This window comes from Astatotilapia calliptera, chromosome 20 (assembly GCF_964374335.1).
Source record: "Astatotilapia calliptera chromosome 20, fAstCal68.1, whole genome shotgun sequence".
Lineage (NCBI taxonomy): Eukaryota > Metazoa > Chordata > Actinopteri > Cichliformes > Cichlidae > Astatotilapia > Astatotilapia calliptera.
This window is the reverse complement of record NC_137441.1, coordinates 26,755,967-26,770,562: the sequence shown is the minus strand read 5'-3', so window position 1 is coordinate 26,770,562 and position 14,596 is coordinate 26,755,967. Positions and strand designations below refer to the sequence as shown.

At 42.4% G+C, this 14,596-nt stretch overlaps 1 protein-coding gene across 2 annotated transcripts in view; it reads right to left on the bottom strand.

Moving 5' to 3' along the window:
- prex1 (phosphatidylinositol-3,4,5-trisphosphate-dependent Rac exchange factor 1) overlaps positions 1-13,967 on the bottom strand; it is a 78,061-nt gene extending 64,094 nt beyond the window's left edge. For both annotated transcript variants that reach the window (XM_026153163.2, XM_026153164.2), the window contains exon 1: positions 13,497-13,967. In XM_026153163.2, coding sequence (XP_026008948.1) covers positions 13,497-13,640 — 144 coding nt within the window. In that variant the 5' untranslated portion in view covers positions 13,641-13,967. The remainder of the gene's footprint in view (positions 1-13,496) is intronic.
- Positions 13,968-14,596: the final 629 nt, after the last annotated feature.

Here is a 14,596-nt window from a genome sequence, read left to right as displayed (position 1 = left end):
GCAGTTGTTGTGCTCATTATTGCTTAATTACCAAACTCAGAGACGGCAAGATGCGTCTGATGGTCCTTGTTTACTTTCATATCGCCATCTCCATCTCAGGTGACCTTATCTGTCTCTCCTCTGACATCAGCACATCATCATCAGCAAGGCGAGGCATGTGTGTGTCTGTGTAATCCTGTTTAGTGGAGGATCAGACATTGATGAATAATATTTTCTTGACTGATGAACAACAACAATAACCCTGCCTGCACTGGCTCGGGCTGACAAGTCTGTGTTTAGATGTCAGAAATCTGAGTCAGTTCACTATGAATTTGATAGAGATGGAAAAGGACATGACGGTGTTTCAAAAGCTCGCCAACAAATTAAAAACAGTAGGGGGATGAAAAGAGGGAGTGCAGTGTAGCCTCCCCCGCACTGGTTTTCCTGTGTAGATTAGATGGCGCACCTTCTTACGCTTCAATACCTAAAAATAGCAACGATATCAATCAGTGTGTTAATAATAGTTGGTCATATGGGACACAGACTCAGTTTTGTGATACTTCTGGACTCATAACACTGAGTCAGACTGGCTTGGAGGAGGGCTCAGCTGCAGCACAGAGCACAGCGAGGATATTGCACATGATGCCACAGGGGTGAACGGCAGTAAGGGAAAGCTGCTCGTGATGCAATCCCACAGGAGACAAGTAACACAACCAGAAGCTCCTTGGCAAACCACAAAGTAGCTGCCAAGCACACTGATGCAGCATTGTACCCACTGACATTTCATTATGATATATACTGGAAACTCCAACATCCTCCATACAGGAAGTAGTTGAAAGTCATTCTCAAAGTGTATCATCACACTGTGAACACATCTTTGTTTTTTTGATTATTTTTTTTTACATATATATGAAATTCTTGGCAGTTAGACATTTAAAAATCCACACTGCTGTTATGCAAACTTTGCAGAGTCTCTTATTATATTGCTCAAGTTTTCTTTACTATTGCTCAATCATTATTAAAAACTCTTTTTGGGGTTTTTTCTCCCTATTGGGCCTCAAAAGCCCACACTGCTTCTGAAAGTACTTAGAGAAACTCACTGGGGTTGAAACTCACAATGATGAGAGCAATACACAGGAAAATGTCAGCTATTATTAAAATTTCTTAGCTGTGACTCTTTACAGGGGTCGAAAAGAGCCGCTGTAGTTCAAGCATGACAGTTATGTTTATTGCTTTGGAATTTAAATAGTGAGAGTCAAACGAAAGCTTTTTTAATTAGCTGCACAATGAGAGAAACCAAATACAGTCGTGTGATAAAGTTTTCACATCGCTGTTCGCAACTTTGTGAAAAACCCAAGTACATCCTTGCTTCTTTCATAGGAAGTAAGAGAGTATGTAGCTGCCAGGTGCTGCTAAACAAATGCACTTCTTTCAGGTATGTGCTAACACAATACCACAATGTGGTAGGAATGGACATCCCAACAAATTCACCTCAAGGTCAGACTGTGCACTGCTCAGAGAAACCAGAAAAAAAATAAAACAAGAGACTCTAAAGGCCTCAGTTAGCACAATCAATGTGAAAGTTAATGACAGTACAATTAGAAAACAGATAAACAAGTATGGCATGCTTGGAGAAAGTCACTTTTCTGTAAAAAGAACATAGCAGCATGGCTTAGGTTTACAAATAAACAAACAAACCACAAAACTTCTGGAACAATGTCTTTCGGACAAATGAGGGCAAAGTGGAGATGTTAAGTCATAATGCACAGCAATGAAATCCAAACAAAGCATATCAAGCGTCAAGCACGGTGGTGGAGGGGTGAGGATTTTGCAGCCACAGGACATAAGGACATTGCAGTTGACTATATACAACTGAAATTGTGTGGCAGGACCCTATGAGAGCTGTGTATAAATTAATGCCATCAAACCTCAATCAAGTGAAGCAATCTTGTATAGAAAAGTAGGGCAGATTGCTTGTTATTGCAAGTTATTGCTGCTAAAGGCACATCTACAAGCTATCAAATCATGGGTTACATTTAGTTTTTTAAAGCACTGCACAGAGGCCTGTTAAACCTTTATTTTTCACATGTAGAAAAAGACCTTAAAAGCAAGCTTTAAATATAACAATGACAAGAGTCTTTTTTCCCCTAGAAATATGTCTGCTAGCTTAAAACATTGCAAACCAGCTTTTTGTTAGCATTTTCCCAACCCCACACCCACACCTCTGAATTCACTTATCTGGTGTACATGATATAAGCAAGATTTTCAGTCAAATGCTGTGCGTGAAACCTCTTGTCACTCAGAAAATTGCCCTCATGTCCACTGAAAATATGAAAATTAGTGTGCAAGTCAGTGCAAATTTAAATACACTTCTAGACACAGCAGTAGTGGGTACTTTAGTGTGGATGGCTGTGATGGCACTGGAAAGTGCAACTTCATAGTGTCTGTCTATATCACTCCAATATCACTCAAAAAAATATGATGGTGCCAGACAGTTTATGTACAGTTCATGGATATACATGCATCACTTTCTCCCACAAATTGCATGAATGCTGTCAAATGTGCCACTTTTTCAAGCAGCGTGTGAGCAGGTTGAAGTAAGTTTGGGGGATCCCACCAAACTGAGTCACTCGTTTCTTTCTGTTTTTCTGTTTATTGGGAAAAAAAAGTGTGTGCAAGAAAAACTGAAGACAAGTTAAAAAATCCCAAACTGCAACAGAAGAAGTGCACACGCATGCCTCTGCGCGACTGTGTGACATGCAAACAGGAAGTGAAAACAGAGCAATGGCACAGAACAAAGGCCAGTGCTTTTCTTTGTCTTTTTTTGACGCTCAAATTCGACGACAAGAATTTCGTTTTCTTCTCGAGAACATAGGCGGCTCAAGTCAGGCGAGAAAGGAAAACAAACACGTCGGCAGAATGAAGCAGCTCCTCTCGACACAAAAGCAGCAGATGCCATTTCTGGACAGGAAGTGTGGCTTTTGTGAAAAGGAAGTATACGACATGTTTGAAGGCCACTAACTCAGCTGTTCTAAGTAAAGTCTGACAACTTTGTGCTAGCGTGCAACCAAGCTGTAACAAAGAAATAAATCACACCGTGCTCTCAAGACTAAGGAATTGCAGATTTTTTTTAGCTATGCTGCAAAGGCGAATGGAAGTTAATGTTATTTATTGGTGTGGATAAAAATGAATGGACTGAAATGGAAAACTATAAGCTTTAGGTCATTTTCATTTTTAACGGACACACACTGCAGAAGCTTCAGGTTTACAGCTTGTCATCGCCTTAAACCCAAAATAGTGCAATCATACCAAACGCTTATGTCTCTTGTCATGCAAGGCATAAGGCAGCATTCATTTGTGACTGACAGCCAAAGTGTCATTGTGGGTTTGATTGGGTGGTGGGTGTTGCTAGATGCTGAGGTTTATCAGAGCGAAGAAGGGCCAGACAGTAAGGTGTGAAGATGCAGATGGACCATATGTTGGTGGAGGCTATGTTTTCGCTCCAGTGGACAGTTAGTAAGATGCCTGCTGCCTTCACGTCTGCTTTGTCTGCTTCTCAACGCAGCTTTCTACCTGCTGCTAAAGCAAACTATGAAACATGACTCATCTCCTATTTATCTGTTTTTAGGTGAAAGCCTTCTTGTTGGCAAAGAATCCTACATATTAAAAAGAACTAATAAAACACGCCACTGATATAAAAAAAAAGCTACAATATTTTATTTACCCTTTGACATTTCACATTTCCTTTCACCAATGAATGTATGAAGCCAAAATGAAAATATCAAGAAGTAATGTAACAAGTGTCAAACTAGGTCATGTTGCAACATGTGAGGCGACCACGCATACGGAGTCGAAGTTAGCAGCCACGAGCACAGGATGTTAAGGGTCACTCACAGTGTGCGGCTGAGGTTGTTTTCAAGCTCGACACTTAGCAGCGGCCAATTGTTATCTGTAATAACCAAGGACCGTAGAATGGCAAACTTGTGCGCGTAGATCTCAGCTGCCATATTAGAAGCTGAGGTGAAAGTTTATACAGAAAAGAAAAGAAAAGTAAAGCGCTGTCAGTCAAACGAATTCTCGTCAAGGCTGGATAAATACTTTAGGTCGTTTTCTGTAGTTAAACAAAACCTAGTGAGCACACATACTTAGCTTGGACCTGTTAGACAATGACATCAATGCTTTAACAGGTTTCATACTAAACAGCAATATGTGTGAGAAGTGACGAGGGATATTAGCATTTGTTTTGCTGCCATCACCATGTATGCATCCCATTTCTCATAACAGCAAGTGCAAATATGAATGTATAGGAAATCAATAACAATGTGGTATAATGGTTACATAATGTACATGTCAAATGTTTCCTTAGCCATTTGTCTGGATTAAATCCTTTCAACAAGCAGAGTTTGGAGTGTGTTAGACTTGCTATTAGAAATCCAATCAGACTGTGCTGTCCTAAGCACATTGTTGCTTTACTGTAAATATCAAACTTGATTATCTTCTTTGAGAAGATAATCATTATTTCTCTCCATGATGAAAGGGCCAATAGTGTTAATGGGAACAGAACTAGGGCATTTTTTCTGCCTACCCACGGCTACATCAGCATTCAGCAACAATGCTAGGCCATCTCACTCAATTCAGATATCTCACAAGAGACCCCGTATATCAAGAACAAGCTTGAACACTTGTCAAGGTTTTTCTAGCAGGCCCTCGGAGCCTCTTTTCAATTCGCTGTGGTTCCCACACCTACTGAAGCAAACCTCAAACAGAACCACAGATCCACAGATTCAGGCATTTTCTAAGCGAGTTCTCAGGTCACCAGCCTCAAGCTTTCTACCCCTTCTCATCCAAGAGAAAACAACAACAAGCTTAAAACAATGCACCCATTAAGGATCTCTCTTTTTTGGAAAGAGGATTGGAGTGGCTAGTCACAAAGGGAGACGGGGCATTTTGGAGAGGGAATGGGGCCATTTAGGGGTCGACATGGCATGAAATTGAATAAATAAATGAAGAAATCCCCTCTTTGTGGCCTGGGTGCAGCAGAGCCAGAGAATGGCCCGTGGCGTTGCCATAATGAGGGACCCCAGCAAACCTTAGGAGAATTCTTTTTCTCTCAGGCCGTAATTCACATCTTTCCCCAACCCTCCAAAAACTCCCTCAGCTCCCCTTCACCCACCAACCAGTGCCTTGCTGTCTTCCAAGAGAAAGCCTTTTTGGCAGCGCCAATCACCAAAATACAAAGTCTTCTTTGAGCCTCGTCCAGTTTTTTTCCCCCCCTCCCCATCTCGCTCACTTCCGCTTTGAAGGACTTTAAACTTCAGGGCTCTTTGAGCTGTTCACATGGGCGGAAACTAAACACGACAGGGGGATGACACAGTGCCTCCGCGACAGAGGACAGGCAGAAAGCGCTGGGCCGAATACTTCCTGTCTAAGACTGGGTATTCATCACAACCCTGCTGTACAAATGAATGGATGACACACGATGAATATGCGGACTACGTATTTTGGACACCTCAGATGACAAATTGTTGAGACTGTCTCAGTAAGCATGTTAGGCTTTCAAAACTATACTTTCAAAAAGGTTCCACAGTTGCTAGAATTTTACAATTTACATTTCTGAGCTTGCTGACATTTCTGTCCAGTATTGCACAAAGTTGCTTTGCACGTTTTGTTTTACAAGCTGCTCCCAACTACAAAAGAAAAAACTTCCAAGAGGAGACCTGTGGTCCTAATAATCATTCATAAATGAAACCAGCAAATGTTTGACTCCTTTTGTATTCGTTTTATGTATCTGCTGCAATGTGGACTAAAAAAACTGCAATGTGTGCAGTTCTTTATGCGTTAGGCAGCATCGGACACATTTTTCAGGCTTAATATCAATTCTACCACTCTCACTACAGTATATTCTTATATACTTGGACGACATGCTGGAAATGGAAACATCTGTGTATTTGTTTCACTGAATGTTACAGCCGTCTCAAAACCTATTACAAATGTCTCTACCTGTAGCCTACATGGCTCAAATTACATTCTGTCTTTAAAGGGAACATCCACAACAATTTTTTTCTAAGTTGCTTTCCTGTAGAGGGGTGACATGTGTTGATCAGTAGATAACATCATGGACCAGATTGGAGAGGCCATCTGGACATTTGTACACTTGGTTGGTTTTTTGGTTTTTTTGGGGGGTGGGGGGTCGACAGACACGGGTATCACAGACTGGACCAGAGTGTGGCAAGTATGAAGCTGAGTGAGCCATCAGTGACCTGTGACGCTGCCGGCTAACCAACTGATGTAGCACAGGTGATCACTCAAGCTAAACTCCATGATATTCATACGTGTGTATCCAAGAGAACATTGCAGCTTGCCTTCATGTACACATCCAAGCTAAACCAAAGTACGATTGCCACACCTAACATGCAGCTGAGCAGACATAAACAAGGTTATAGGGACAGAGAGGGAGGAAATTGAATGGTGGCAAAGACACAAATTAGTGGCTTACATTACACCATAATGGGTCTTTGGCAAAGCAAGGGGGAAGATCACAGAGACTGTTCGCTGGTTCTGACTTAAACAGCATTTACCAGCCTGATAGAGGACGCCATTAAACGGGCAGACAGCAGCTAGTCAAAGCCCTGCCTGTCTGAAAAAAAAAGTACTTCTCAGTCTCTGAAAGCACAAACCTACATCCTATCTCACTTCTCGTTTTGGCAGCCACAAATGCAGCAAACGCCGAGGTAAGTTTCCACTTCTAGAAGTGATATTTGCAGGTCGATTTTGATTCACCATATTCAGCCGCAGAGCAAGTTAAATAGTGAGCCACATTTAATTTTGTGATAAAGAGACAATAGGTCTGGTGAATTAAAAAAAAAAGAAGAAAATAAATAAAAACCACTATCTATCCTGCAAAAGCTCTTGGAAGCTGAAGAGTCCCTGCAGGATGGATAGAAAATTGAAAACTTAACGTGTTAATGTGCCATATCAAAACATTTTTCTTAAAAGGTTTCCTGTCAGCACATGAGAACAAAAACTTTACGGTACCCGCATGTATGACTCAAGCCTTTTATAAAGCCACGTGAGTTGGCAAAAATGTCACCACAACTCGCAAATGCCAAAATAAAAGCCCTTCAGCTACAATGCCCAAGATTTTGTCAGCAGCTGTCATGAACAGTTACCACAACATTGTCAGAGCTTCTTTGACTAGCGGGGGGGTTGAAAACAGAAAACGCCAAAGAGCCTCACCAGTTGGCTGGTTGGTAAATTGTTTATCTCGAAGCTCATTAATTAAGTGAGTCGTGTCAAAAACAATTTTAAGATAACAGCGAAAATGTTCTTTGTTTTTAGCTGTGGCATTTAGCTGGAAAAGAAAATCTTGTGATGTTCTGGGTGTTCACTCCAACACCAGACCATCACATACAGCTGACATGCTCAATCTGTACTGTCTGCCGCTTTATATGAAAGCAGGAGTGCAGTGTCTAAGCTTCTGGTTTAAAATGATCATTATGAAATAAGTCCTGGTTGTACAACATAGCAGCTACATAACAATGACACCATATGCATTACAAGCTGCCTATAAGCCTCTCTTGTATGCATATCTGTCTCTAACAAGTATGAAACAGACTTAAAATTAAGTAGTGACTGCACAACCAAGAAGATAATGCTGCTGTTTTCAGTAGCTTATGGAAACTTTCCCCAGGTAGGTGAAATGGCGTGAGGTTGAAATAACTGTGTAAACTCTATTTGGCCAATCAAAAAGAACCTTATTGTTAATGGAGAGTTAAAAACAATTCAAAGTTAAACAGGAATAACCCTTAGATGGGGATTCACCAGGTGGACAGAGCAATATTCAGTTTGCCAGATCACAACATTTCTAGTTGATCAGAAAGTAATAAAAAATGAAAAAGGCAGAGATTTGTGTACTGTGACTCTAAAGCCCTGTGAGGCAAAATGGCAGTTTGTTATATTAGTCTGTATAATTAAAACTAACTGGCTTGGTAAGCTTGTCCATGATTTACCAAATATCTTTGCCACAGTCAGTACCCTTAATAAGTTTTGTGTGAAGATGTACTAGTCCAGCATTTTTCTATTAGGCAAATGACCTTTAACCCCCTCCTGAAAGAAGACCCACATCTGGTAGTATTTAAAAAAGCAAACAAACATTGTAATCCTGCTGCCTCGCTCTGTAAACCAAACCCTCAAGGGAGAGCTTGCGCGAAGTCATTCTGCAGACATCCGTCCATCCTGCTACCTTTTCACCACGCTGCACAGTCGCTGCACCCGGTGTCTCCCCTAAGAGAGTACATGCGCCAACTTCGTCCAGACTACGATGTGATCTCGAAGAACATTGGAGGTGTCACATTGCCTTGCTTTTACTATTCAGCCCATGTCATCTGCTGTATCTTATATCAGCCTGTTAAAAAGCACAGTGCCCCAGATACGCGGTTTTACCATTTCCAGCCGGTACAAAGCAGTGAATGTCCAAGTTCTCACCAGACATTACATGATCTGATATCGGACACATTGATATGCAAACTGATGAAATCAGATTTGAAAGGACACACTCCTGAATAGCTCCACTTCTTAAAATGCTACTACTAAGAGAGAAAATTCTTGGACACAGTAAAAAGGGATTTCTTCTGATAATCTGCAAGCATCTCTCGGAAAGAGAAGGAAGCTTTTCTTTGCTTTTGCATCATGCCTCTGGGTGTTACAGTGGTTTAGACTTGTTAACTTGAATACTTTAAATTCCTGCTGCAGTCTTATGCTTCAAAGAAATAGCTTATCAAAACACATGACTAAAAAAAGCACAGAGATTAAGTTGGAAACTGACATTTACCACCCCGACATTGCAATAATTTCGTCTGGCACAGTACCCGCGCTGCAAGGTACCAATTGTCCAGACTGTGATTGATGGGTGCACAGCAGCAGTAGCTTGAAACCTTATTTATATGAAAATTTGCAGCTTATGTAATGAACTGAAGTACAGTTAGCACAAAAGGCAAAGCATGTACCGATTATTCAGCTGCATTCAGAGGCAAGGACTATTTACAGGTTTGATTAACCTACAAGTTACATGCTGTATGAGAAGACTCTAAGAAGACTGTCTACACTCCCAAGTTTGTCCAGCAGGGCTTTTAACTTTTAAAGCCCAACAATACTAAAAACCCTCAAAAAGTCCCAGCAGTCTGCCACAGTAACTGTTCTACCTGCTGTTCAGTCTCCACAGGCTGCCCCCCAATGCCCTCACTCATATATGTGGAGTGTGTGTGACTTCAGCTAAAGGCTGCAGTGAACTGAAACCACCAGCGTTGTGGCTACGACGAGAGCTAGAATCTTAAGCTATTTATACGCCCAAGCCCAGAGAAATCCGATGCTGGTCTTTACAACTAAGGAGGAACAGCGAACGAGAGAGAGAAAGATGGACCGGACAAAAAAAGGTGGGGAATAGGAATATGAATGGACATTATATAGGAAAGTAGGAAAAAGGTAGACACAGGCTTGTGCTTGCAGGGGGGAAGCTTGGAGCTGTCTATCTGCATGTTTACCTTTGTGAGCACTAAGATGTGTATACCCGTGTCATCCTGTTTGCTCAGCTACAGCCAAAGAGGTGTCTAGCATCAAAACACAATTTCACTTCTTCATGGCAGCGCAGGTTAGCATCGGATGAGTACTCTCACTTGTGTGTGGCCCAAAGTAAAGGTCACAGTCCTTCCAGATGTTTCCTATTATCCCGCAGCACTGACAGGACCTCTGCGGTCACTCGACTCTTTTCCATCACTCACTTTTCAGAATTACGAAGGAAGGTCACAAGCCAAGAAAAAAAAAAACTATCGGCCACTCATTTCCAGGATTCACCGAGACATGGGTCAGCCTGGTCAAAAAAGAAAAACAGTCCTAAATGACAACCAATCATATTCATGGCATTCAAGGAAAATCCCTCACATCTAGCAGGTATGACGCCACCGACCACATTCCTATCACAGATAGCCTAGTATTTTGGTGCATCACGGCTGGGAAAATCCAGCTGCGCAGATTAAACCATACCCTGAAGAAAATTCCCATAAATCTATCGAGCTAGGATGTGATTGTTTCACACAAACAAACAAGGGAACGCATCGCGACAAAAGCTTGAAGAGCACAGCAATCTTCGTAAAAAGGAAGCAGCTTGTTAAATGTGACAGCTTCCGATCTGCTCAAAGAGTTAATAGATTTAGAGATTTGCTGCGATAACAGTGAGGGAGGAAAAATGAATCCTCTAATCCCTCTTTTCACACACCCCCAACCCCCTTCTCACCTCTTGTCCTCACCACTATCCCCACACGCTTCCCTACAGCACATTGGATGAGCTTGTTGGCGCTGGTAATTGCCAAGGGATGAGTGACATGCAGAATGGCTGAGGTGCCAAAGCCGGATAACCATCTCTTTTTGTGTGTGTGTGTCATTGCAATCATTGCAGCTGAGAAGCTGCTCTGCTAAGGGCTTTTTTTCCACTGGGTTTTTAAAGTGCATAAAGGGAGGTGGAAAATAAATCAATGATAAGGCAATGCAGATGATGAAGATGGTCAACAGCTACTGTACTATCAAACCCTCAACAAGACCAGAAAACAATATCATAGCGCGAGCGGTTACAGATAAGAGAGAAGCTGACATGCATAAAAAGAATCAGTACACTGAAAAATTAAGTAAGTCATAACTGATGATGAGAAGTAATCCAAACGCTACATTCAGAGGGGAACTAATCTATTTCTAGGGGAATATGGTTAAGGGGTGGGGGGTAGATAGACTTCACGGGGTTAAGATTATTCGCATCTTAGTGCGAGTTTCACACAATCAAAACTAAATAAAGTGGCAATTGCATTCAATACACGTGGTGTGACAATAGCATGCCTGGACTTGAAAGCTGTTCAAGCGTAAACTGTGCTGTGTTCTAGTCACAGGCAAAATTCACTTTTCATTACACAGCAAAATGCATTAGTATTCAATGCACTGTGAAATGAGCTGCATTCTGGGAAATGTGGGAGTTATCTAAGCAATGAGGAAGGGTGAGAAAAAGCTGAGAAGCTGAACAAAAACCCTACTTATTACCATTTTATTTAAATAGGCTGCCCATCTCAGCCTTTTTTTTTTTTTTTTTTACACTATGGGGCGTACGCATCCCCAAACTATCTGCCCACACCTTTACTGAAACATATGTTCTGAGCTCCCACAGCCAGACTTTTCCTTATCAACACCACAGTGAGCTGCATGGTGACATAGCCTTGGCTCCCAGCAAGGGTTCTCACTGAGGGTTTTCTGCCGAGCTGGACCCTGGACAGAAAACACTGGGTGGTGGAGGGGGGGATTCGCAAAGGATTGGCCATGGAGGAGGTGGTGGAGAGCAAGGCTTCTTTTCTCGTTTTGTTCTGGATCCTCATGTTTGCCTTTAGCAGTGTAAGCACCTCATCACCCATCCACCCCCCCAGGTGAAAATTCAGTGGACAGTGTCACATGTAGGTTAATGGGGAGCAGTGTGTTTTGCCATCAGGCCTCTTTAGTGCACACGTGAAGATGACTGTTAACAAAGGCATTCACAGACATGCATTCCAATCCAAAGAAACACTTGTTAACAAGATGATACAAATAACCAACCTGTCAGTTTCTGCAGCACAGAACATCGCTGGATATGATTGGCATTTAAAAAAAAATTTTTTTTAAAGATGCTGGATTGTATTGAGTAGTTGCCAAATGGTAGTATTTACTTTTAAAACAAAATCTCATTGGCTCATGAAATGGGCATAGAGACTATTCTATGAAAAGACCCTGGCAATAACATTACATCACACAAGCCAGACCATATCACTTGCCTCAGGCTAAACACCATGTGGCTTAAATCAAAAGACTCCCAGTTCACGTGATGATAGGTCGGGGTATGGCGAAGAGCACGAAGCACTGACAGTTTTGATGTTCAGACGTCCCTGATAAACCTTTGAGACTTCATCATTACCATTGTGCGTGGTGAGAGTGGAGGGAGGTCAAAGAATGTCCCTTTGCCACCTTGCAACAGAAGATAAGCCTCAATTGAGTCCACTGTTGAGCTGGATACGGAACAGTGAAGTTATATTACGTAGGTATAACTCTGAAAATGCCATGCACCACGAATGGCATGACACGGCGGTGCGGTGAGCCTTCTGCACCGGTCACCTCAGGAACTTTGAGGAAGTTCAACACGTGACAGCAGAGAGGAAAGAGGGAACCGTGACATTGTTTAGCAAAAATGCGTCATATGTTGAAATGTTGAGAAAAAAAAACCCCACCAGGAAACGCAATATCACCATAAACTGTTTTTAAAGGCAAAGTGAAAATGATGAGAATCAAAGTCTGCCATCGAGTCGGCAGGGTGCAAAAGAAAGATAGACGTAGTTGTCCTGACCTTTATGTGCAAGGGGCAACGACAGTGGGAATTTCCCTGAAGCAGACAAATAAGCCATTGTATATAAAAGAAAAATAAGTAAGGTCACATTATAGTCATCACATTAAATGCAGCGAGGTGGAGTTAACCACGCTGTGGTTATGAGTCTCAGCTGGAGGCAGGAGCCACCTGCACTGTACAATTACCAGAGATGACAAGGCGGGGATGAGGGGAGGAAAGGCCAACGGAAAATGACAAGGGGAAGTAACAAATTGAATAGTCCCCCTGCAGGTGGGTGCCATCTATACTCGCGCTGTGCTCGGCGGCTGAATGGAGCATGCAAAATTACCAGGACGTTCATTCATGAGGTAGCTGATATACAAAGAGCGAATAAGCAAACGGTTTCTTATCGCTGTCTGTAAAAAGGAGGCGCGACAGGGTGTGATATTCCTGAATACCTATTTATTTGTATTTAAAAAAAAATGCATGTGCGAACTGGGCTCTCCTTTCCTTTGTTTGTTTCAAGCTTGAGCTTTAACACACAATGGAAAGGTGAGAATAACACCACCACCCTCCTCAAAACACTAAATATGTATGAGTCCCCGCAGACGTCCCAAGAAACACGGTTTAACATCTCAAAAGTTTTCATTGATAACAGTAGCCTCAGATGCACGCAGATCTTTTACAAAGCTGTCAGTCTGCGTCGCAATTAAAAGCCCCGCAAACAGCAGCAAACGGCAACTGCGCGTCCCAAGCCCGTTCCTACAGAAGAAGCGTTCACAGACAGCGCTGAAGTAAAGGTTCAAGCAGCCCGTGTGGACACAGAATCACGCCAAACTGAATGCAAATTTATTGTGGTTTAATCTGACAGGTTAGATCAGATTAGATCTTTGGGGTGAATTGCTTTTTTGCTTTTGTTTTTTCCTTGCAAAGGCTGCTTCTTAATCTTTTTCTGTGTATGCCGATTTAAAAAGAGTAGTCCGGGGATTGGAAAAACATCTAGAACACACGAGATGAGCGTGCATTCGGAAACAAATAAAAAAACCTCCGCTAATATACAGATTTGTAACTGGAGTTTGGCATCATGTTCTGCCAGTGTACGGGAGACACACTTGCGAGAGGATGTCAAACTTACCGACTGGAGGAAAAGCAACGTCCGAACATAATCCCTCTCGGTGTTCAGTATTTCATTTAAAACACACAGCCTCAGCCGCTGCTGTCGGTCCGAGTCCTTGGCTGCGGGGATACAGTTCTCCTGATGCCCGTCGTCCTCTTCCATGACGGTAACTCAACCCTCAGAAAGGTCGCTCTCTACAGAAATACTCTCCTTTTTTTCTCCCCCTATGTATCCGCACTTTGTCGGGTCGTTGCTTCAGTCCATTTTTGCATTAGGAAGTTTTTCCGAAAACCTCGCAGAGCACTGTTGCGAAACACTGGAAGAAAAGTTCACCAAAAGTACCAAACAACAAGCAGAGAGCCAGACGGAGTGAGCGCAGTCACAGCAGCAGCAGCAGCTGAGAGCGAGCGAGGCAGCAAAGCGGAGAGAGGGGAGGAGGGGGAGGGACCCGCTGCCTGCCAGACACATAGAGAGAGCCCAGTACTGCTCTGGACACCGAGAGCTACAGACTCAGTAGCTTTAAATGTGTACACGCTACAGTCTGATACTATTAAGTAAACTCCCCGAGTATCCCATTTCCCATGGTACTAAAGGGGCCCCAAAGGCAACAAAATATAAATAACCTAAACGCAGCTCGCCTAAAACAACAAATACTGAACTTTAAGCTGCCTTTGTAGAAGACGGTTAACAGGTACAAGTCATACAGGTATTCCTAATTTTGCTGGCGTTTCTCCTTCTTAGTCAAATACGATACTAGTGAGCTAAACACATACAACTTGTGAGAAACCATGCGAAATATGAGAGTAATCCTAAAACCTTAATTAAAGGTCTTGACTTTCATTGATGTCAAATATTTACCATAACAATGCTCATTCAGGCCCCCTGCCTGTCACAGGAGCTATCCCCACGCGGGGTCTCGGTGAGCGTTAATAAGAGAAACGCGCCCTCAAGTGGTTGCAGGCCAAAATACAACTTTCAAGTCCGGGATGGGCAGGAGGACTTCAGGAACGGTCTACAAGCTCTGATACAAGAAAATAAACTTTTTAATATCATGATTGATTTCCCCAGCAATTCCTAACGTTTGCCTTTAAAAAAAAAAAACACGTGGTCACAAAAGC